Below are 25,945 nucleotides of genomic sequence, written 5' to 3' on the forward strand. Positions count from 1 at the left end.
GAGAGGGAGAGGGAGAGGGAGAGGGAGAGGGAGAGGGAGAGACACGAGAACTCAGAGAGGTTGAAATGTGAAGTCACTGATGACAGCATTTCATAACTTGCAGAAGAGCATTAGATGACAATGAAAGTCCTGGGTGGAAATGGTTCTCACGTGTTTAGAGCAGAATACCAAAAGAATAAGGAAAGCAAATAAAGACACAATTAAAATTCATCTCACTACCCTACCCCAACCTCAGCTCCTGGATTTGCTGAGACAAAACCACACTTGGGAGCTGTAAAGATTACAAGTTCAGTTCCTGCCCAGCACAAGTGACCACTGTTTCGCACTGATCAGTGCCTCCCAAATCGCAAGGCACTGAGTGGGAGTTCACAGGGTTAGGTGTATTAATTAGCAGCACTTATTTGGATTCTGTATCCATCCAGTACAACAAGCAGCTATTCGATATTTGCGTATTTGCACTCTTCTAAGATCCCTAATTCAAAGACCCAGCCAGAGTACAAAACAAAGCCCAAGAAAATGAATGGAAATAAACCTTTTACCACTGGAATGTGCCTCAAGTAAAGCCAGCAGCGTTGCCCCACAGCAAAGGGTCTGCACTAGTCTCTAACACAGCAGCACAAGTAACAAAGACCACAGACAGATCCTACAAAGAAGAGCAGTGCAGGGGTGTGGGGCAGACGCTGCTGAAGGAGCTTTAACACAGTCTTACCAAGTCTTCTGCTTAGCTCCTCACTGATCTGCAACCCTCACAGAAACACAAAACTGGACAGTATTCTTCAGAGCCTTGAAATTCAGAATTTTATTTCCCTACAAATACATCAATAAACCTGCCATCTAATCCTCAGAGAGGCCATTTTATAAATAATTAACTATGAGCATTACTATGTAAGATTAAATTAGATTGAATGTAATCTCCTATATGTTAGTTAGCACCCTGGGTGAAGAACAAAGGATAAGTCCTTCTTATAAAGCCGCCCTTAACAATACAGTTCTCACTCTGCATGACAGAACCACCCACAGGGATGTTTAACATTAGAACCACTACACCCAATCTGCAACTGACTCAGTTGGAATCTACAGGGGCTCATCTCCAGGCACCAGCACTTTCTTTCTGATGTATGGCCAAGATACAGAACTGTCAAAGGTCATAAATACCACAGCCAGTAGAAACTCCAGGGCAGGGCTACACTAAAAAGGAAAACACACACGTCACTACCATTCTCTTTAGATTTAGGGCCAGTGACCCTATCTTTCTTTCTTTCACTTACTATTCAATGTATGTGAATATACTGTAATGCAGCTGTCTTCAGACACACCAGAAGAGGGCAGCAGATCTCATAATAGAATGCTGTGAGCCACCATGTGGTTGGCTGGGAATTAAACTCAGAGCAGGATTGGTATACAGCAGAGACAAGGAAATCCACTATCCCTAACTACTGATTGGTAGGATAACTTGGCACACATGTTCGTGGATGTCAAGAACTAAAAAAACTATAGGATCCTGGCTCGAGCTAGTTCCTGAGTCTGGTCTGCAGCCCCATCAGTCTTTAGGTGTTTCATTCAATAATATTCCTGTTTGACTGAGATTACTGAAATTGGGGTCTGAGTTGTTTGTATGGTAATTCCCAGGCCCCAACAGCCAGTTGCACTGAGGCTGTCTTGTAGGAAGCACTTCTGCCCAGGCTTTGAGAGAGCTTAGGACCAACAACCCTACAACAAAGGCAACAGAAACTGCTTTTTCTCAAGTAAGCCTTCCCGTATAAAACCCACATGGCTAAGAAAACCCCAGAGAGAAGAATGGAATTGTCTTGCTGCAGATTATTGCAAAGATTAAAAAAAAAAAATCTGTGCAAACAGAAGCCAAGTGATTGAAAATAAAAAGATAAGTCCAGTATTAAGAACTAGGAGGTCTGCTGGGTGGTGGTGGCACACATCTTTAATCCCAGCACTCAGGAAGCAGAGATAGGTGGTCTCTGAGTACAAGCACAGCCTGGTCTACACAGTGAGTTCCAAGCTAGCTAAGGCTACACAGAGAAATCCTGTCTCAAAATGCTCCCCCTCAAAAAAACAAACAAAAAATAAAGCAAAACAAACAAACAAACAAAAGAACTAGGAGGTACCAAGAAAGTGAGGTTAAAAACTCATAGCCTAGAGATGAAAAGCATCAGAGCGGATGTACTGCTAAGAGATTGTTTCTCCTGTAAGAGCCATACTTTAAATAACATGACTATAATACCTTCAGGATTAAGAAGTGTACTTAATTCATAATATCTAAAAGCAAATTCATTGGTAAAACAAATTATACTACCTTCAAAAATGTAATTTCAGGAGAAGTTCTTTCAGAGCATACTAATAGGATTAGAAGCATAGACACATACCTGGCCATCCCTTGCTGGGAATCCATGATAACCCGGGGTCAGTGGCTCGTTCTAAGACAAAATAATAATAATAATAAAACTTTAAAAGAAAATGTTAAGAATCAAAATCATTCAAACTAATCAAATATGAATTTTGTCTCAAGTTTCCAAAATTTGCCATTTTTAGAATCTACCTTCCTTACTATAAGCTCTCTCCAGCTAAATACTACAATGCCATAAACACAAACACACTATAGACAAATCCTAGTTTCTTTCTCTTTATGCAGGTAAACGGTTTCCTTCTCTGTGTACCTCAAGCTGAGTACTACAGAGACACGGAAGAGGAAGTCCTAACTTTGTTCCCCCTGGAGTTTGAGCAGATCCAGAGGCTGACACAGAACAGAGTTCCACACATTTCCATGTGTTTCACCCTGTTGAGAAATGCTTTCAATCTGGAGAGTGTCAGTTCCTTTATCAGTTCTGTTAGCCCAGATGCAGCTCCACTTCTGTTCAGGTCTCCCTTACCAACTCACTCACCAACTGGGTCACAGTGACTCCTCGAACGCATACACATTAGTGTCACTTACATTACTTGCACTGTTCACTTTCCACGTCATCTATTAATTTCTTCCTTTTGGAATTCACATTTAGTGTGTCTCATTTTCATACCAGACAGTTAAATCAAGATCCCTGAGGGCAGAGGTGCCTGGCCAACAGAAGCTACGCCACTAACTCAGCAGCACAGCGTACACATCATGAGTACCCACCTTGGCTGACTGGACCCACTTGATCATCCAGGCAATAGATATTGGGTACTAAAATTCCAATTAACATTAAATGGCTAAAGACATGAGAAAGGTAAGCAAACGATGCCCCCTCCCAGGAAACTTTAGGAGATAGTGCACACACAAAGGACAAACAGCACATAATTTCTTTGTAATTTCTAAGAATTCGATGTAGTTACTTAATAGCCTAGTTCTCTTCTGGGTACTTGGATGTTCATTCATACTAAAGAAAAGAGGAATGTTCATTGATGGGGCTTCATGGAAAAAGAATAAAATTTCCACTTAATGGCAGCCACATCAAAGATATAATTACATTCAAAAGCATGGTCATGTATTCACACAGAGTCAAAGTTTATACTCCCTCCAAAACAATGAGAAGTAGGGTCAATTTAAGCTTATACAGGACCATTGTCTCTTGTCCATCATACCCCATTCCCTCCCAAGATCTAGCATACTGACTAACACATGGTAGGCACCTAAAAGAATATTTAAGCAAGGGGCTGGAGAGATGGCTCAGCAGTTGAGAGCACTGACTGCTCTTCCAGAGGTCCTGAGTTCAATTCCCAGCAATCACATGGTGGCTCACAACCATCTGTAATGGAACTCAATGCCCTCTCTGGTGTGTCTGAAGACAGTACAATGTATTCATATACATTAAATAAATAAATAAATAAATAAATAAATCTTTTTAAAAAGTATTTAAGCAAATGAATGGAATTGATCTTACATAAGCTGGTGATTCTAAGTTATTTTCTGTACCTATAATTCTTTGGACACTTAAATATTTAGTCTCCTCAAAAAAAAAAAATACCCTCTAGTCAGTATTAGAGATGCCTCAAAAGTTATGGATATCAAAAACAAAAATCTTGGTAAAGGGTGAAGAGTGAGATTTCCAAGGGAGTGTGACACTAGCCTCAGGTCAGGCGCGTCTGCTTCTCTATAAGGATGAATTATCCTTCCTCTGAGTCCATTTCTGTGTGTATGTGTGCTGCTGGGAAGTAACCCAAGGCCTTACATGTATTAGGCAAGCATTCTACCACTGAGCTATATCCAGCCCATTTACATTTATTTAAATAAAACCTCTAGATTCCAAGAGAGAGTGGGGCAAGGACTAGACATGTGGGTCAATAAAGTATAGCTAAAGGTGTGTGTGTGTGTGTATGTATAAAAGCCTCACAATTATAACTAAATAATGTTTTTAAAGGATGCTAAGAGTGTCAAGGGCAGAAAGAATAGCCATTTTAAGAAATGCTGATGAAACAATTGGATATCCACATGTAGAAAGAGCTAAAGGTCCGTGCCATATACTAAGTTAACTCCAGCTAAATTGACCTAAAAGTATAAAGCTTATGAAGGAAACCGTCAGTACCTCTGGGCAAGCAGTAGTTTCTTCACGAGGACACCAGAAGCATGGGGGGACAAGAAAGGAGGTCAAACCCTACAACTTTTGTCCTTCAGCGTCGCCCAGAAACAAAGGTAATCTACACCAGGAAGAGCACTCTGGACATCACATTTGATAAGGAAACAGTGTTCAAAGGATATAACGCACTCTTACAACTCAGCAGTGGGCGGGGGACTGGGGACCTTTAAAATGAAATGAGAGTTTGAAACTCTCCAAAAGCTATGGAAGATGGCAGGTAAGAGAAGTGCCTGTGCAGTGTCATCAGCCACGGGCACAACCCACAATCAAATGTCTGAGCAGAGCAAGCTGAGGTCAGAAAAAGAAATGAAGATTCTGCACAGCGCTGGTGGGATGGAAAGCAGCACCACCGCCTTACTCACTGGGTGGTCCCCCAAGACGTCACAGACAAGGCTAGGTGACAGTCAGATGGCTCTGCGGGAAAGGACAGACTGCTCTGGCAGAAGAACTGAGTTTCATTCCCAACACCCAAGTCAGAGGGCTCGAAAGTGCCTGGAACTCCAGCTTTGAGGCATTTGATGCCTGTAGCACGCGTGGGCCCCTGCACTGCACTCACATGTACATACTCACAACTTTGCACACACAATGAAAAATAACACAAAATAAAGTTAAACACACTGCTACTACATGGCCCAGAAATACCACAACAGGGAATATCGCCAAGGAAACAGAACGCACATGCACTCAGGCAGGCCATCGTGTTGAGAACAGCCTAATTTCACAGGGCCCAGAGAGTACAGCAGTGAACAACAGAACCATTAGACACAGGACACTAAATGTGGTTAAATCATGAAGATATCACAGCAAGCAAAAAAGACCAGAGAGAAAATGGCCAGAAACTTCATTGTTCTATTTATAGGAAATGTCCAACCCTAACAAGTCCATGGTGACAGAAAACAGCTGAGCGGTTTCTGAGGCAGAGGGTAAAAAATGAGCAGTAACCAGCAGTAACCAGCAGTAACCAGCAGCAGGTTCTACTGCAGTGATGACATGGTTTGAAATTGGGTACTGGTGACAGACGCACAGCTTGGGTGTTATACAAAACCACCTGAAGAGGTGAGATTACTAGCGGAGGAGCACCTCACTCTGTCTCTTCCTTTAAAATAATAGTCAGGGGCTGGCAAGGTGGCTCCGCCCGCCTGTGACCAAGCCTGAGGACCCGAAGTCAGTCTCTCAGACCGCATAGGAGGAGGCAAGGAGGTGACTCTGACCTCCACACATGCACTGTGGCATGTGTCTGTATATATGTACACACGTACACAAACACATTTTTAAATGTAAAAGGTATTAAAATAAAAATGACAATTAAAGGCAATGTTGACTCTCTTTCACACTAACAATTACAGGAAAGAACTATACTTAAATTATTTATAAAAATGGAGAGGAGGGGCAGGGCAGGAAGACTAGGCAGGAGAGGCGAGAGAACAGGAATCCTGATGTCCACATGCACCTCACTTGTTCTCAATTCTGTAGATTTACTGCAATGCTATACCCTAACAGTGACGGTGACAAAGAAAGCCCTCAGATCTTGAGCAGTCCAAGCAGCATGACTAAAGGATGGGAAGAAGGAGGAAGAAAAGGAAACAAAGAGGGGGATGACACAGGAATGTGTAAAGGAGTGTCCTGTCTTTGGGAGAAACTGCTGCCCTTGGCTGGCGGAACCTGGTTCAGGGACCCTGTTTTTCCCACTTTTCAGGTTCTCATCTCAACAATCATCCTATTTCACCCTTTAAAACTATAAAGATTTCAACATTTTCTCGGGAGTTATATCTGATTAAGAAAGTAGTCAAAAAGACCAAGTGCTTGCTAACAAGGACTCATACCCCCCAAACAACAATCCACTTATGCATCCTATGTCCTGACATCCTAGAGACCAACAGTACAGAAAACTGTTTAATTTGAGGGAGACAGAGTAAGAGCAAGCACATGCATAATCCTGGGAGCTCATGTCGTCTAAAACACTAGAAGCAAAGATGGAACAAGACCAACATCTGTTGTACCACAAGACTAAGGCTACTGGGAACTCTTCTGTGTGTTGGAGAGCTTTGTCTCAGAATGGCCTAAACTAAATGAAGAAGCATGGTTTTCCTTTTCAATTGTACCTGTACACCCATCTCTAACAATGCATTAGCTTCGCAGTATGTGTTTCCTAGCAACTCGCTCAATTCTGTGTGGGGCTCATTTCCACTTAGTGCACCCTGATACATCCACGCATTCTCAGTGCTGCTCTAGTACAGTATCCTAAATGCCAATGGGTATTTCCACCCTACGTTCTTGGTGAATACTGAAATTCCTCTCCCTCATTCTCCCTGCTTACTAACACACAGCTTGTGGGCATCCTTTTAGAATTGAGATACCACTTCCCATCCATGAAATCAGCAAAAAGCAAATGAAACTAACTGTCAAGACTGCACAAACAGGGATCATCATATCTAATGTAGGAACATAGCATACAGGGACCACTGACAAGCAATGGGGCAAAAATACCTAGTGCACACTCCACCTTAGAACTCTCCATTCTCTCTACTCTAGAGACTCACCAGTACACGTGCTCAGGAAGCTTCCTAGGAGGAGCTTCCGTCTCCCTCACAATGGGGAAATGTTATCGTTTATATAGCTTCAACATCCTGTGTGCCAGTTTAAAAATAAAGAGAACTCTCTAAGAACTATCTAAACTCATATATTTCAGCTTGCATGGCATGCACTTTAGACACTGAAGATATCTTGCTGGCTCGGTGTTGAGTTTTTAATCAGTGTTTAAACAGAGGAGGAAGCAAATACCACAGCACCGAACATAAGTCTAAGTTCCATGTGCCAATCCATGCAAACTGAATCACAACAAATACCTAAGCAACCATCAGTTATTACTCTGGTTCCAAATCACAGGGTTCAAAGTACTCAGAGACAGGATGAAGGTTTCTAAGGAGTACAGATCTAGTAGGTCCAGCCTGCTCCCAGCTTAAGGTTCAATTGCTAACTGGTAACCTAAGGTTCACACAATCCACTGCACTTCCTGATCTGCATAGTGGATAATAGCTGTTAGACTCACCTACACTCTCCTACCTTGCTGGGTGTGATGGTTTGTATATGCTCAGTCCAGGGAGTAGCACTATTAGGTGTGGCCCTGTTGGATTCGGTATGTTACGGTGGGCGTGATAAGACCCTTATCCTAGCTGCCTGGAAGCCAGTATTCTAGCAACCTCCAGATGAAGATGGAGAACTCTCAGTTCCTCCTGCACCATGCCTGCCTGGATGCTGCCATGCGCCTGTCTTGATAACACTGGACTGAACCTCTGAACCTGTAAGCCAGCTCCAATTTCCACGGCAGTTGTAGCATCTGTCTTACATTCCTATCAGCGATGATACACAAGGATTTCGACTTCTCCCCCATCCTCACAAACACCTGCTTATCTTGTCTCTTTTTTTCTTTAGTAACAGCTATCCTGTGAGTAGAAGTGGTTTCTATTGATAGCTTTAACCTTCTTTTTCTTATGATAGTGAACTAAGCATTCTTTCAGTTCTTCCTGGTCATTAATAAATGTTTATAGAACTATCTTGACAGTCTATTAAAATATTTTGCTCAATTGAGCTGTGGAAGATTATTCTGCTCTTCGGTTCAGTTGCTGGCTTGTGTTTTAGATATCAATCACTTAGTAGATACATGATTTGCACATTTTTTCCTATTACTGAGTTGCACTTCATTCTGATACTAGTGTCCTTTGCTGAATAAACTGCTGTTTAACTCTTCTCTGGGTTTTTGGGTTTGCCTTTTTGGATAGGACCTTGCTATGTAGCCCTGGCTGACCTCAAACTCTGAGCAATTCTGCTTCAGCTTCCCAAGTACTGACATGGCAGGCATGAGATGCCACACCCACCTAAAGATTTTAATTTTCATAAGGTCAAACACTGGTTTCCTCCTTCTGTATTCTGTGCTTTTAGTGTTATGCCCAAGAGTCCATAGCTAACCCCAGGGGCATGAAGATTCACCCTAGATGTTCTCTGATCATTCCAAAATCTCACCTCTTGCCTCCACCCTGAGCAGAGCTTGGACAGCACCTGAGGACCCGACTTCTTTGCATTTTTAAAGGTCCCTTGGGTCTCCACCTATCACCATCTTCTTCAGTTCTGAGAAAATGAAATTACATACTCATTCTATTTATCTGCACAGATTTCTATCTCCAAACTGTCTTTTCTTCTGGGCCCTTTTATCTGCTTTGCTAGCATTCATGGTGTCAGTAGAGGGCACGGCAGAGACACCATAAGAGGAAAAGTCCTTGCTTCCAAGTCCTAGCCTCTCTTATATGAAAAGCAGTTTTCCTTCCATCCAGCCCCTGCACAGCAGCCAACAGCTGGAAGCATCCCCAGAGCCCTTTACTGCTGATACATATGAAAAGAGTAAATCTCCAGCATCCTGAAGAGTGAACTTCTGATAATTCGGCATGAGACTTCATTCTCTGCCATCTAGAATTATAGCCATGCCTCTCTAACATAGTCCAGATTTGGTCTGGAGGGTGAAAAGCATGGAAGCCAGCTCTTAGGTGTCCTACTTAATGAGTAGGTGCTAGTATAAAAGTGACACTATCTTGTTTGGCCTCAGTGGGAGAGGATGTGCCTAGTCCCGAAACAACTTGGTGTGAAGGGGTGGAGAGTAGAATTGGGGAGTAGGGTTGGGGGACTCACACCCAGAGGGGGATTCCCCTTCTAAGGGGAATGAGGAGGACTTACATGAGATTGTACTGGGAGAAGAGGAAGAGCTAATATCAGGTTGTAAAGTGAATAAGTAAATTAATTTAAAGAGTTACACTATGTTTTATCACATATCAATCATATTAGTATATTACATCTACTTTTATGTATCCCATTGTTTAGATTTTATCTGAATTAACATATGGCAATCCTGCATTGCATTTATCAAGTTTCTTATCCACATTCTAGCAGTCTCTCTCCTGAACAGGCCCAGACTGATACAAGCAAAATAAGGTGAAACATTAAAAGCTGCTTACTAGTACAGAATAAATGTATTTAATGTCTTAACATATTACTTCGCTAAAGTCCTGATATGTCATTCTATAGTAAGAAACAGACTCAGAAAAACCATGTAACTTCCTTACAGTATTACAAATCCAAGTCCATTTAGTGCTCCAATTTTTGCTGGTTATCTACTGTTATCTATGTTTCTTCACAGAGCCTAGAAACCCATCTATGCACAGAATGTAGCAAGTCCCACTACTACCCTTTGAGTGAGCTTGGAGTCTAGGAACTTAGATCTGGACAGGGCTCTTTTTCAGAACCAGTCAGAGTGGCTCCTATCAGTTGATGCTTGCTTTCCTACTGAGAGTCTGAAATTTGGGATCACGATACCCCCTATGTAAACAGCCCCCTCCCAGCCCCCATCTAATTGCGCTTCCCCAGCAGACAGCACTGTCACAGCTCACTGTGACAAATTCTGTCCTCAGCAACTCCACTGAAAAACAGAGCCTGGTCTTCCTTAGACCTGGGGCTTCTTGCATCCTCTTCTTCAGCTGTGCCACTCTCAATCCATTTTGTCTTACAAAGCTGCAGCATTACTGTATGCAGTGCTGTAGGCCTGAGATAGCCTGGGAGGCCCCAGAACAAGCCCCTGGCATCTACTCACTTTGTTAAACTGAATAGACAGAGAAATAGGTCCTTTGCCCTCAAGAAACTTCACAGGCTATTTAAATTCCCCTTCCTTCACTTCTCTAGTCTTCACTCCTTAATCTGTGCAGCACTTAAATGGATTAGATATATTTCCCTGAGCTAAATTTCATTCTTAGTGCTGAAGTGATGGTAAATAAATATTTAATAAGTCCATCAGACAAAAACCTGAGATACAGAGCTCTAATAAACTCAAAAGAACACACACACAGTTTTCTACCTTCCCCATCTTAGTGTGTTCTTCATTAATAATAAATTTATAAACCCTTGAGCATTCCTGGTGGGGATGTAAAAGATCAGCTGTTATGGAAGACAACTTGCCAGTTCCTTGGGAAGTTAAATGAAGAGCTGCCATATGGCCCAGCCATTTCACTCCTAGGCACGTAAATCAAACATAGACCAGGTACTCAAACAAAGTGTAGATGCAGCACTCCCCAGTTCCATTGTCAACTGTAACCCGAACATCAGTACACGAAGGTAAAGAGTGACTGATGTAAACAAAGGATTGCTATTTGGCTATTGAAAGATGTTTGCAAAGCTGGCCTGTGTTGCCTTATAGCAACTTATCAGTACACTGCACCAACGGAGAAAGCCAGTCACACAATGACAGAAAGTATGGAGAACAGTCAAACTCCTAGAAATGGAAAATGGGCCGGGGGCTGCTAACAGGAAATAAAGGGTCAGATCTCTATTGGGGTCATGAAAAATGCCTGAATAGTATGGAGGCCCTGACAATGTACTATATGCCACCAAAATTTTCATTTTAAGAAGTTAATCTTGGGGCTGGAGAGATGGCTCATCAGGAGCACTGGTTGCTCATCCAGAGAATGTAGCTTTGATTCCCATCACCCACACAGCAACTCACTTCTGTAATTCTAGCTACAAGGGATCTAAGAACCTCTTCTGGCCTCCACAGGCACTGCCTGTACATGGTGTACAGACTTACACAAAGGCAAAATGCCCACTTACACTTACATAGGAAAGCCAAAGCAGGTTTTAAGATGCCTTTCCTATGGTTACACAGCTGAGAAGAGGGAGGACTTGCTGCTGCGGAGCGTCTTACTAGAAACTGTCCGGTGGACAGGTAACACTAAGCTATGCTCCCAACTCCCATATCCTTAACTTCAGCCATCTGTGGGTTCATCTGACCAGACAGAAAACACTCAGGAAGCAGTAGGGAGAACTGTCTGTATTGAACACAGACATACATCTTTCATGTCAATACTCCCTAAACAACACAGAATAATATTTGCACAGCACTGATACTGTGTTTGTAAATTAATAGAGATTATTTAAAGTATATATGTGCATGTGTGACATTTAAAAAAAAAAAACATTTTATATGAGATATGTGAGCCAATCTGAGTGTCTAAGTGCATCCTGAAACTAATCCCTGCAGACACTGATGAACAACGATATTCCTTCCCTTTGGCTGGTAACAGAAATTCAAGTTCCGATTGGCTGAGGCTAAAGGACATGCCCTAGGGCTCATGGGCAGTCAATAACAAAGTGGCCTGGAACACAAGTTTTCTAGCTACAGATCTGGGGTTCTTTTATCTGAAACTTCGAACTCCCTAAGAAGATGAAATTTGTTTTGCGAAATAATTGATAATCATCTGCATCTGGATTTGAATGGAACAGCAGACGTGATTACAATACTTATTATGACTAAATATGCCAACTGATACCCATCAACAAATTAGTGTGTTGTTGTGATACTCAATTCAGACTGATACTCACTGAGCCCAAGGCTTTGGCACTTTAAAAAAAAAAAAAAAAAGATGCCAGGCCTGGAGGCATACAACTTTAATCCCAGCACTCTGGAGGCAGAGGCAGTTGGATTTCTGTGAGTTCAAGGCCAACCTGGTCTATAAAGCAAGTCCAGGACAGACAGGACTGGCTACACTGAGAAACCCAGTCTCAAAGAAACAAACAAAGATACTTCTGAATTAGTTTCTGAGTGCAAATGAAATATCCAAAACGATCATTCTGTAATATTCATATTGTCTCTATGAGACAGGCTAACATGTTGAATATCATACTATATTTAAATTAGTAATTGTACCCAAAAGTCAATATGGACAAAACAGTAGGGTTTCTTTTGGGGGGGGGTGTCCCATATTGACTGTTTGAATTTAGCTTTTATTGCTATCCTCTTTCTTTCTTTCTTTTTTTCTTTTTTCTTTTCTTTTTTCCCCAGACAGGGTTTCTCTGTGTAGCCCTGACTGTCCTGGAACTCACTTTGTAGACCAGGCTGGCCTCGACCTCAGAAATCTGCCTGCCTCTGCCTCCCAAGTGCTGATATTAAAGGCCTGTGCCACCACGCCTGGCTTCTATACCTATCTTTTGACTCACGCTGCTATTCAACATGTCGGACCAGCTCTATTGCTTACTGGCATGGAGACTGACAGCAACCCTTCTAGGCATCTGTTTTCTGATCTGTAACATGTATGTAATTATTCCTGTACTGTACACGGATGTTAAGATTCAGCATAATGCAGAGAAGCACCTGCAGGTCAACCTACTTTACAGAGAAAAGCCTAGCCATTGGTACGTTGAGCTTTGCCCTCCCAATCCCAGCACCCTTCCTCTCCAGCCCCTAAGATCTGTGTGACTAAGGACAAAGCCTTTCTTATTTCCCACACCAGTGTCACTCACTCCCAGTGCCAACACCCTGCTCTCTCTCTCTTGGGGTCCCTAGAGTGACTCCCCAAACTTCCTCTCACTGTGGTGACTCCCTGTTCAGGAAGAAGACAGGACTCACTGCTAATAATTCAATGGTCAGCTGATAACTGCCATGCTAAATCATATTTTGTATATGAGTGTTTTGCTTGAATATATGTAAATGTATTACATAGGCATGCCTGGTGCCCATGGAAGCTAGAAGAAGCAGCAGCTAGAATCCCTAGAACTGGAATTAAGGATGGGAAATTATACACCTCCAAACAGATGTTAAGAATTAAACCCAGGTCCTCTCTGAGAGTAGTGAGTACTCTTAGCTGCTGAGCCATCTTTCCATCCCAGCACACTAATTCTTGCATGGGACCAGTCAAGGAAACCTCAAACAAAACCACCTAAGAATTTGATTTGGGCAAGTGGAGGTGGGGGTGTGTATACACAATTTCCTCATTCACAAATTACAGTCAAGTTTCCCTAATTTGGAGAATTTGCAGGGGTCAGCACATCCAAAATGCAATGGAGAAACATCTTCATGACCGTGGTACCTTCCCTGACAGACAATCCTTTTTCTTTCAAGATTAAGATCTAAAAACAAACAAACTTCTTTTTCTTAAACTTGTGATCAACTATCAGGAATTCATAGAGCTGTCTCGTCAGCTCTCCTCTTCAAACACTTGAACCCTGTGTCCATTCAACTATTCAGCTCCTGCAGCTCCTTCCCGAACAGCCCTTCTTGGGAAGAATAAATACTTGATGGAAGGTATTTTGAAGGGAAAATCTATTTGTAGTTTTCTGTGTATATAATTAAAATACTCGAGATAGCTAAGGGGCAGGTTAAGTAGCAAGGAACCTACAGAGATGAGATATTGAGACTCAAAAAGGGGCCCTTCTGAGAAACAGGACTCCTAGACATATCTACCAATAAAAGGCTGAAGAAGAGATGAAAGGGAAAGGCCATAACTTTTACATACAGCATAAGGTGCTATACAGTTCATACATGTTAGGCCATAATTAGGTATCATGTCCACTATCAAATGAGGACAGTGAATCTCAGAAAGATTAACTGGGCCAACAAACAGCTACTTATGGTTGAACCACAGCCACAACTGTAAATGTTCTATCACATGTTAAACACGGACTTAGTGCAGAAGAGCCTTGTTCTCTACACACTGACAAGAACAGGATGTTCTGGATACTGGCTTAGCAAACTGATTCTCTTCTGGCAGTGGAGAAAACCAGTTATTACCAATGGTACCTCTTACACTTTAATGTAAAGATAGGTCAGGCTCTGGAAATCAGATCTGATCTGAGTGTCACCTGCAACTATTATATCTCCTAGATGATAAAGCTTAGGTCCCTGGTCCTAAATAAGTTACTCTTAGTGGTTCTCAATACTACATGATAATTGGGCAAGCATTTAAAAACTATTGAGCTCTGGGCCCCTTGCTAATGGGCCCCCTGTTATGTAGAAAAGATCCCAGATTGATTCTAATACCAAACTGGGACCACCAGGCTATACTATCCCAGGTAACATCTTCCTCAAAGTTCTTCAAGAAATACCTTTCTTGTTTGGTGTATATGTATGCGTTTGCCGTGTGTGAATGCATATATGTAGTAGAGACAAGTTAGCTAGTGCATGTGGAAGACTGGAGCTGATGGAGTTGTCTTCCTCAATCTCTACATGTTTTTTAAAGCAGGGTCTCTTGCTGAACCCAGAGTTCACAAACTGTGGCCAGTGAAGACAGCCAGCTTGCTGTGGGGATCTTGTCTCAGCCTCCTACGCTAGGAACACAGGCAGCCACAGCTGCTTTTACATGGTGCTAAGGATCCAAATTCCAGTACTCACCTGCACAGCCAACACTTTTATCTTTTATCTGAGAAGCTATCTTCTCAGTTCTTATTTGGTCTTAATCTTTTTCAAGCAACATTTTATTTGTTTAGTTAGTTGGGGGTATGGGAGGCATGCCACAGCATGCATATGGAGGTCAGAGGACAGTTTGTGGAAGTCAGTCTGCTCCTCCCACCGCGTAGGTTACAGAGATCAAACTCTGGTCATCGGGCTTGACAGCCTTACCACTGATTCATCTCACTGACCCATTTTGGTTTATGATATAAGACCTCTGAATGTAGCCCAAACTGTCCTTGAACTCATAACTTTCCTGCCTTAGCTTCCCCTGTGCTTCCATTCTAAGAATGTCCTTTCATACTGGCCTAAGGAATATGCATTCTTATTAATGATCAGTCAGAAAGCACAGAGAACACACAGAGTGTGGAAATGCTTTCCATATTGGCTTGCTTAATCCTCTAGCTGCACTTTGAAGCTGGCTCTTACACCACAGCTTAGTTATCTATGAGGAAAACAGTGCAGCAAGAAACAGTCACTCGTTCAAGGTCAGCTAGAGCAGATCAGAGCCCAGGGTCAGACTTGAGCCAATCTGTTCCCAGCATCTCCAGGTTCTCATACAAACCTCCAAACCCTGCAATGACCAGTGGCACATTTGAACAAATAAACCCAAGTGGGTCACCTCAGAGATGCCACCCAGAGAAAGCTAATGCTCTTATTCTCACATGCTACCATCATTTAGAACATCACCGCTGAACTACAGCATACAGCAGTTCTTGTTCAAAATAAAAAAAAAAAAAATGCCTTCAGAACCAACACATACTTGAAACTGGGATAAAAGCTCGTTTTAGGTAAGCATGGATTCGATTTTAACACAATGAGATCACAAAGAGCCAATTCTGACTACGTTTGGGGGTGGGGGGGGGCAGGTAGGGGGTGGGAGTGGAAAATCCAGAGTTAGATATGGAAAATGTTTTCCTCCTCACTGGTCTCTGAAGCTGACTCAAGCCAGAGCCTAGGTGACTGACTGTTTGAAGGACAGCCCTCCTCCAGATGCACAGATTCAGTTACATTTCTTTCTTTTAAAAATCACCTTTTTAATCACATGTAGACAAATACATTTGTCCTTGACTAGCAATATAAACATGCAAGTGCTCACAACCGTCTTGAAGCATAGTTTTCCTCTCTGTTGAAAGCAATGCTTTGATTCATAATTTTTAATTCAGGATTTATTTACCCTCATGCATAGAAAAATAAGTGCCATAATCAGGCATTAACGAATCATTTACTTGCATGTAACACCATAAAAGGAATTGTGCAATGGTAACTAACAACATATCTAAAATACCCTCACATACAAGGGAGAAAGGCATACACAAATACTATAGGGATTTAGCTATAAAAAGATACTACATTTTTATATCTGATGAGCTCCTTTGTGGAAGAAATAGGTCCTTTTTCAACAAAGAAAATAGTCTGCTAATTCGGAAATGATTTACAGAATTTTTCCTCAAAATCAGACATTAATGCAGCTCAGCACAATTCCAGACAACCAACCTCTCGGCTTCAACTGGACTCCTCACACCTTACTGAGGCCACTGCTCCCCTCTTCAAACTCCCACTCCACCCCCACCCCACACACACCCAACGCCCCACCAACCTCGCAGGGGTTCCTGGGCTGGTCCATGGAATCTGATGACATCACTCTCTCTTCCTTCCTGGAATTCTAAACCCTGCTGCTCTCCCCTTGCACACAGCTACCATCTCCATGGCAACCTCACCTCCTCCTGCTTCCCTATTGGCTTCATGGAGCAGGATACACAAAAAGGTTTTCCGTTCTGCCCCCACTGCCTGCCGCAAAAATGATGCTTTCAACAGGAACCTGAGCTAAATTTAGCTACTTGCGATTCTGTGTCTTATGACTAAGAAAACATAGAAATATACTCATTCCTATATTCCACCCCTCCTAAACCACACCCCAAAGTGTTTGTTTCTTCTTCTCTCTGACCCCTAACTCAAACACAAGCAGCAGGAAGTGCCGAGTCTTAAAATCAACTGAATCGCCTGCCCCAGAAACAGGACTAGCCCAGAGAACATTCCCCATTCACCTCCTCCCATCAGGAAAGGAAAAAACAAAACAAAACAAAACAGAACAACAAAAGCATGCAGAACATGCTTGGGGCATTCCATGTGGGAACATCAGCCTCTGCTACCTCCTTCCACCCTGATCCAAGGAGAGAAAAACCATGCTTAGAGCATCTGCCCTCTGATGGAACTTTCTCCATCACAGGAGGAAGGAGTGGATAGGTGAGGTAGAAAGCCCACTCACTGCAAACTCTGCATCCAAGTGCTCGCCTCATGGACTGACCTACTATGGAAACTGGAGCAGTTCCCACACATAGGGATGCTCTCAGAACTGCTGACAAAAGCAGTAAGAAGGAGCAGGTCCCTGAGCCAGAGGACAGAGCAATGAGTGCAGTAGCACGAGGATCAGCAAAGTGCCTGCAGAAATAACGTCCAAAACTACCACAGAAGACCATGCACTTACAGAATACCACTTTACAACCATAGACATGCATAAAATACAATCTATAATCTCTCAAACCCTTCACTCTCCACTTCTGGAAACGCCTACAATATGTCAGAGTGAGCTGGTCTGTGCCTAATGCTCATCTGGAGCTGATCCTTCAGCAAAATTCTAACTCTAAAGCAGCACCCACTCGCCTCCCTAAACAACAGGTCAATATAAACCAAGGCTTTGCTTCTCAACCCAGCTGTCCACTTCCCGCCTAGGAAGAAATTCTTTAAGAAAGAACCTACTTGATTGATTCGGTAGTTACTGTATCCTGCATGACTCTGAAACACAAAGCATAAGCTGTAACTAAACTGGAAAGGCACCAAGCAGCTCAAGGCCTTCTATCAGAAATGGGGGTAGGTAAAAATAAGGCACACCCAGGAAATGTGTGGGTTTGGTGTATGGCAGAAACAGCACCAAGGCACCTGTTTTCCAGGGGTTAAAAAAGGAAAGAAAAAAGAAAAAAACATGAAAATGGCATAATTCTGCACAGCAAAGGATAGTATTCCCAAACTAATACAAGAAACATCCAGAATGTGCTTCAAAAGCAGGGTGAAAGCTGCTGCTGGGTGCAATACGCAGTAATAAACCATCCAGGTTCTCGGCCCAGCAGTGAGGCACAGGTGATTAGCCTCGTGGAGGGAGATGCTCTCACCACTCTCACACACACTGCCACTGAGGTGGCTCTGTCGGCTGTGAGAGCACAACTCTTAACACTAACAGATGGTCACCTTATTATCTATGGGAAGACCCAAGCGGCCTCTGAGACTGCCCATTGTATCCGCTACTGAACCCTTTACTATAAAAGTGTTTAAAATAAGAAGAAGAAGAAAAAAAAAAACCAATAGTGAGGTGTATATATCATACCTCCACTCTGCAAATGGAAAACAAAACTCAAAATGTCAAGGTGTCTAGTATGTACTTCAGGTCTGCCTGAACTCCAGAGCCTATGCAGTTTTTCTACTCCCATTCACACACAGTCACAGTTCTAAAGAAATGCCTGAATTGTTATTTTGTGTCTATGTTCTCTTATACCAATTATATCAATAAAATATATGTTGTTGGATATCAAAGTCAATGTTAAACTTCTGATGTATTAATAACCACAGTTAACTGTAAGTGGGCATGCAATACTTACTAATTTATTATCCTAATCCTATTATTCTAAACTTCTGAACAAATGGCAATGATTCCACTCGGATCTTTTAAAATTTAGATTAGCTTGAGAAATTACATGCTGAACTGAAATGACAAAACTTCAGATAATGGTCTAAATTTTAATTTTCTTAGATTTGAGATTAAAAAAAGTTATCAGTCTTAATGACTACAACTGACCTAGTCTCAGTGTCACCAAACTGCCTGTGTAGTGTCATTTGCTCGTTCTGTCTGGTGGGGAGCAGCTGTGAATGTGGTTTTGGTGCTTGAAATGGAGCCCAGGGCCTAACACATGCTAAATATGAGCAGCTCGCCATGGACTGAGCTACTCCCCAGCCCCTCACCCATCAGCTTTAAACCAGAAACCCTAATGTAGTCAGGTTCCATATTAAATTTATAATTTCCTCATTCTACATTCACAATCAAAGTATTTCTGCAGGGATTCCACTAAAATTAAATCAGGTGATTAGAGGACCATGCTAAAGAGGCCAAGATCACATGTCTGACTTACGGGATCCAGTCGGCATAACTCTATCCTACTGCCACACACAATTAATGATAAACACATAATGATAAACACTTTTTTACCAAAAAGTAATGTAGCCTAGTACATTCTCTGGAAGCAAATTCAAAGCATGCATCTTACAATACTACATAATATCATCAGCTTTTATCCTTTAGAAAACAGATACTGACTTTCAATATTCATTAAACACCACAAGCAAGTCACAAGCCTCAAGAGAAAAGAAAAAGGCTTTAGGCAAATAAACACACCAATGCCCGACACGCCTGACACTCCAACAACGAGAGTACACAACTTACAGGGGAAATAAACACGATGGCTAGCACCAGAGGGTACATGAAGCATGGACCAGCAGGACTCCTTTAGGGAAAGAATGAAGATAAGGCATTCTAGGGACGGAGAACAGAGAAGGTGGGGAGCAAAGCAGCACAGCAGACATGGAGAACTTCCGGGAACATTGTAAGAGGCCAGGCTGAAAGCTGAGAGACATGACCTATTAACAGAAGGCACAGCAATCTCTCTCAACCCTCCACAGCAGATTGAGTTTGCCTAGAATGTCTTTTTCTGTAGACCTCCAAAAGGTAATGGATCAAAATATTTTAATATCATGTGGATAGTTCTTAGTTTTTAAATTTTCTATGGTGAAAGTAAAGGTCAAAACAAAGTCCCTAATAGCTAAGAACACTCGTGAAGAGTGTTCCATCCAGAGAACAAGTCCAAATTCTGCCAATGACAGTGAACATTTTCTTACTGTTCTCATAGAAATAGGAGTTTATTTTATCATGTCTCTTTTCGTATGTCTCTTTTAAAAGATTAGTAGCACGTTGAATATTTGACAAGGAAATTATAATTTTAAAAAGTCCCTTCATTCGCACGCAGTACTCTTAACTCATAAATATATGTGCATACACACATCCAACCAGCTGAGCGGGCAACATATAGGTCATCTGAGGGACCAGCTATCTATCAGCTGCAGCAATCAGAAGATGAATTACATAAACTCTTTGCTAATTATTTATAAACATATATATTCAAAACTCCCATGAATACAATGTAATCCATTCTCACAAAGTAAACCCACCCCAGGAGAAATACAGCACCAAGACGGAGAGAAAGGGCACAGTATTGCACCCTCGAAGCCCGTCCTGTGCCTCTGCAAAGTCACTCTCAGCTGCTCACTAACAGTAACAGACACCACAGATTGACTGTGCTATGATTTGTATATAAATGATCATATGCCGTGCTCCCTTCTGTACTGGCTTTCTCTGTGAAGCACTGTACTCAATAACACTTGTGAATGTTAAATATCCTATTTACAAATAAAGTACAACATCCTGGAAGGCCAAAGTACAACATTTGGAATGGCGAAAAACATCCCTATTGTTTCCAGCTTGGGCTATGCACAAGTTTTCTTTTCTTGTGGTTATGACCAAACACCTAACAAGAATAAATTTAAAGAAGAGGGCGTTTGTTGTGGCTCAGTTTAAGAGTAGAGTCCATCATGACAAGGGACGTGTGGTGGCTGGATACTGTTCATATCTGGGTAGATCAGGTAGCAGAGAGAGATGAATACTAGTACTCAGCTGGCTTTCTCATTTTGTCTTTTTAAATTCAGTCTAGACCCTGAGCACGGGTTGGTACTGGCCACATCCAGGGTGGGTCTCCTTCCTCAAAGGACAAGCAATACCATGAGATGTGTCTCTAGGTAATTCCAAATCCAGCCAAGTTGGTGGTAACGAAGACTCAATATCACAAGTTTCACCAAAAAGTGCTACAGTGTACATCCTTATACACTCTCTTGGTGATCATATGTACACACTCCACGTCTCTACTGCTGCAAGCAGTGGGAAGCTTTGGGAGATACCACCAACTACTAGTCCAAAGCTACGCTACACTTTCCTTCATGAGGGCTCAGGGAGCTGAATGTCTGCCTTCCTCAGTCAGGCAGGCAGGAGGCAGGGTAACAGAGCCCCACTGTGGCCATCTGCTTTACCTTGAAGAGTAATCGTGTAGCCACTTTTTACAGCTGACCCAGAGACGCTAAGTAACAAGGAGGGCTAACGGGGATGTATCAATCTCCCTGGAAAGGGGAAACAGAATAGACATTGCAGGTAGACAGAGTTGGAGTGAGGACCAGAACAGGAAGGATCAGGTAGGGGAGGATAGAGGGAGAAGACACTGAGAGACTACTGGAATTGGGGGGATATCTTGGGGATGAACTAAAAGTCTAATGCAATGGAAACTCCCAGGAATCTATAAGGGTGACCCTAGCTAACATTTCTAGCAATGGAGGATACAGAGCCTGAACTGGCCATCTTCTGCAACCAGACAAGACTTCCAATAGAGAGATTGGGACACCAACCCAGCCACAAAACCTTTGACCTACAATTCATCCTGCCTACAAGATGTGCTGGGATAAATGTGGTATAGAAATTGTGGGAGTGGCCAACCAATGGTCCAGTTTGAGACCCATGCCATATGAGGGAGCCCACCTCTGACACTGCCTGGAGTGCCAGGATCCAGAGGCTGGATAGCCCAGAGATCTAAGATAGAACCAAACACTGTTTTGTTTTGTTTTGTTTAAAAAAAAAAAAGCAATGAACTGATTCCTAATGATATTCTGCTATACTATATGAGTATAGATTGGTGCCTAGCCCAATAGTCATCAGAAAGGCTTCACCCAGCAACTGATGGAAACAGATGCAGTGGAGACCCACAGCCAAACATTAGGCAGAGCTCAGAAACTCTGCGGAAGAAGGGGAAGAATGATTGTAAAAGCCAGAGTGGTCAAGGATGCAAGAAAACCCACAGAGTCAACTAACCTGAGCTCACAGGGCCTCAGAGAGACTGAACTGCCAACCAAGGAGCCTGGATGGGGCTGACCTAGGCCCTCTGCACATATGTTACAGTTGTGTTCCTTGGTCTTCTTGTGAGACTCCGAACAATGGGGGCAGGGGCTATCCCTGACTCTTTCATCTGCTTTTGGGACCCTTTCTTCATACTGGGTTGCCTTGTCCAGCCTTACTATGAGGGGAGGTGCCTAGATTTGCTGCACATTGATATGCCATGATTGGTTGGTATCCATGAGAGGCCTGCCCTTTTCTGAAGAGAAGGAGGGGTTGGAGGGAAGGACAGACTGGGAGCAAAGAAGGGAGAGAAAATTGTGGTCAGGGTGTAATATATGAGAGAATACATAAAGAAAATAAATAAGATTCCTAGGCATATTAATATCATATAAATATTCCTAGGCATATTTATGTATACATAAAATACATAAATGAAGTTTCTTCTACCATGTAGGTCAAACAGTTTGAACTTTATCCAGGACCCAGGGGGGGAGTCATCTGCCACAAGACAATGTAGCTAAAGGTCCTCTCCGCTAGGAGTACCATGCAGCTTGGGCTTCTAGCCTCCGAAACTTTATCCATTTCTAATCTGAAATGCTTCATTACAGGAACAAAAACAAGCTAACAGCATGTCTCAAACATTAGTTGTGTTGAGCAGGATTCTGACATCAGAGCCCAAAATAATTAATAATTCTCCATCATCCTCAGCTCTGAGCAATTTCTACTTCAACAAAGAACAAGAGGGGAAAGTCACTACTTTATTACTGCAACTGTCTCTTCAATTCACATGTCTAAAATCCACATCATTTAACACTTTTCTTAAATGTGTAAGAAAGATCTTTAAGGGGGAAGTTATGAGTTCAATGTTTTCTAAAACACTGAAAATAGTAGACTAAAAATAACAGACTCCACAAATTATGCAATGTTTTCCACAATGTAAAAAACAAAACAAACAAACTAACCAGGTCATTCTAGCCAAAGAGCGGAGACGGGAAACTGTGTGTGCACAATGGTGCCACACACCCAGCAAGTCTAATCCTCTTCCCAAACGCCTTCTAGTCCTCTGGCTCAGATCTGCTGATCTCTTTCTGTTTGGTCTCCCCCAGTGATGGTTTTAAAAAAGAGGACTGGTAAACCAGAGATTCTACACACACAAACACAGTCTCTTGGGCACATGTGTGAGCCCTTTTCATAAAACAAAAATTTACAGATCAATTCAAGATGGAACGTTAGAGGGACTACATAAAAGAACAGTAGACCAATCCTGTTAGATGAGTAGAATTTGTAGAGCAGTTACTGGATCCTCTTTCTCCCCCATTTATGATATGACTCAAAATAGAATTTGTGCTCTTCTAAAACATATGCAACATGGGGAAGAACAAGTCTGCTAATTTCAGAGGCTACGATGAGCAAGATGCTTCCCACCTGGCTTCTAGGCTGTAAGCTCATCTTCTGACCCAGCCAGAGCCCACTGGTGGACTTGAATGTTCAGGAGAATAACAACTGTCAGACACCCTCCTACCCATCCCTCCCTTTCCAAAGTGAGTAGGTTTGGATCTACAGCCTCACTTGTGAGGACTCTACTGTTCAGCTCATCACTGGGCTATATCTCCAGCCTTCTAATTTATTTTAAAATAGGTCTAACCTGCCCAAGCTAGCCTTGAACTTTTGATTTTCCTTATTCTTCCACATAGCTGAGGATTGCAAGTCTGTACCACAAGACCTAGCTCAATAAAACTTGCAAAGTCAGCTCCCTGACCCCAAATAACAGCCAAAGGCTTGACCGGAACCCAATTAACAAGCACCATGAACCATGCCTGAGAAGCAGACCCAGCGTCTGGCCCCCTCAAGTTCAGTCAGGTGAAGACAGAAGGCATTACACTATGTAAATCATTAAAAGCCCCTACAAAGCACAAGAGAAATGTCTAAGACGACTTTGGAGTGAGCCGCCCACCCCACTGATCTCAACTGTTTCATGACTGACTGCTGTATTCCACCTGACCTAGCCTCACATTCTCAATACTGTCTCTGCTCAGGCAAATCAGTAAAATTTCAGGGTAGAGGCTGAGTTTGGAGCTATACACTAGGTACCTCTCACAGCACAGCACTTCAGAGTATTTGACCAGTGCACCTCCTAAAGTGGTACCCCAAAACCCCTCATATACTCTCCCTGAACAGCACCTTGGTGTCTGTCAAGGTCAGAACCTCTGCTCTCTTTCGACTTCAAAGTCATTTTCTATTCAAATATGTGTCACTCTAATAGTGCTGAACATTTTTGCAACTAAAAAGAATGGTACCTTTTGGAGACCTAAGTCTCTCTATAAACAATGGCTAAATAACTTGCCTCTTTCTCTAGTATTAGTATTTTATATATCTGAGGCAGGAACCAAACCTAACAAGAAAAGGTGATGAAAATGAGAAACTAATCTTGAGATTTGTTTTTTTGTCTTGTAAGTCACTGCATCCTTTTGGAGGAGTTTCTGAGAAAGACTTAGTAGGAGAATGGATACAGAGCATGAGAGTTAAGCCAGTCTCTCTGATACCTGTTAGCTCTGCGACAACAGTGAACCAAGTTTTCTATGTGAAGGGGGAATTAAGGTTGCCTACCTGGCAGTTCTAATGAGAGAGAGATAATAGGAGCCTGCTACTAGACAAAGGGCAGCTATTCCAAAGGTGCACGCCTTGGCTGCCTTTTTTTATTCGCAGGTAACAATAATAAAGAAAAGAAGATCCTACTGGTCAACTGAGACTGTTACAAGAAGTGGGTGTTTAATGACAGGTATCTCGTTCAGAAGCAAAGCTAGGATTCAGTCATACTGAAGGTGACCGCACCACCTGCCTTAGGCCATCCCACTGCAAGTACTCCGACATATCACAAACACCAAAACAGTCCAGATATTCAACTTCACTCCTCAGAAATAGTGTAAGAATTCATCAGACAATACACTTCATGTCTGGCTCAAGAAACCACCGAAGGGAAGGCCACAGGGATGGCTCCATGAGTACAGGCACTCGCCACCAAATCTAATGACCCGAGTTCAATCACCGGAACCCACACGATGCATGGATAAACAGCTCCTATCTGTTATCCTCTGACTAGACTGGCATGTAGCTGCAGAGGCCCAAGTGAATCCCAGGGATGGCAGAGTCTCTGCATTCATCAGCTAGAGCCAGAAAAGTACGAGCTGATACCAGCACACCCTCAGTCACTAGGCACTTGAAACAAAATAAAAGTTAAGTATATACATAAAATAAATTCCTGATGTTGTCTAGAAGGCCCCAAATCATAACTCACAGAGCCTGCAGCAGAGCATCACAGAATCTTCCTGTAGGCTGTGCAGGGGCTGGGAGGACAGCCAAACCCAAGCCAGTGTCACATGCAGCAGGCACACTCCCTTGGCAGCAATGCTGCACAGGGTCTGAATACAGAACACCGTCCTCTGGGTTCAAGGTCATGCTCACCCTTCAGCAAATCACAGCTTACCATACTCAGTGTACAGTGTGAATAAACCATCACACATGGTATTCTGAACTATTCAGGAAACGTGCCAGGATTTTTTTTTTTTAATTAAAAATAACGATTGCCTTGGTTTTCCCAGTCTCATTTACATGCCAACCAACTCCCCTCAGGTCCAGAAAGGAAAAAAAACAAACAAAAAAGCCTTTTCTAATCATCAAAATTAGAAAAGTGCCGTTATTTGACCACTCTTTTCTTCTCTGCTCTCATCCATAAGAAATATGTGAGTATTTTAATGTCCCCAGAAAACAATGCAGAAGAGCTTAGTGAAGACACCAGGCAAGAGGATAGGGTGGTTCAGAGAATGGGGCACAAATAAAGGACACCAACATGGCTGCTCTGGGTGCAAGCAGTTAAGGCTGTTTCTTATTAGGTGAGTACAATTGGAGAGCTGCTCAGGAAGTACTCAGGGGCCTCGTGGTCAGCCCTAGCCAAACACACTGAAAACCTTTGTACTCTAGCAAGCCCATCTGGAATCAGTTAGGACCAGAGGCCTATAGTTGGCCTTCTGAGAAGAGAAGAGAAGAGAAGAGAAGAGAAGAGAAGAGAAGAGAAGAGAAGAGAAGAGA

The 25,945-nt window shown here is 42.5% G+C and overlaps 1 protein-coding gene across 23 annotated transcripts in view; it reads right to left on the reverse strand.

Annotated features, from left to right (window-relative positions):
• The window catches only part of Rbfox2 (RNA binding fox-1 homolog 2), a 224,039-nt gene that overhangs the window by 145,314 nt on the left and 52,780 nt on the right, over window positions 1-25,945 (reverse strand). For 17 of the 23 annotated variants that reach the window (XM_021184308.1, XM_021184305.1, XM_029469575.1 and 14 more), the window contains exon 2: window positions 2,379-2,429. The exons of 2 other annotated variants lie outside the window; for them this stretch is intronic. In XM_021184308.1, the coding sequence (XP_021039967.1) occupies window positions 2,379-2,429 (51 nt within the window). Of the gene's footprint in view, window positions 1-2,378; window positions 2,430-8,582; window positions 8,646-16,420; window positions 16,830-25,945 lie in introns of those variants that run through there. 4 more of the 23 variants (XM_029469578.1, XM_029469576.1, XM_029469589.1 and 1 more) reach the window with 4 other exon arrangements.

Source organism: Mus caroli, chromosome 15 (genome assembly GCF_900094665.2).
Source record: "Mus caroli chromosome 15, CAROLI_EIJ_v1.1, whole genome shotgun sequence".
In the NCBI taxonomy this organism is placed as follows: domain Eukaryota; kingdom Metazoa; phylum Chordata; class Mammalia; order Rodentia; family Muridae; genus Mus; species Mus caroli.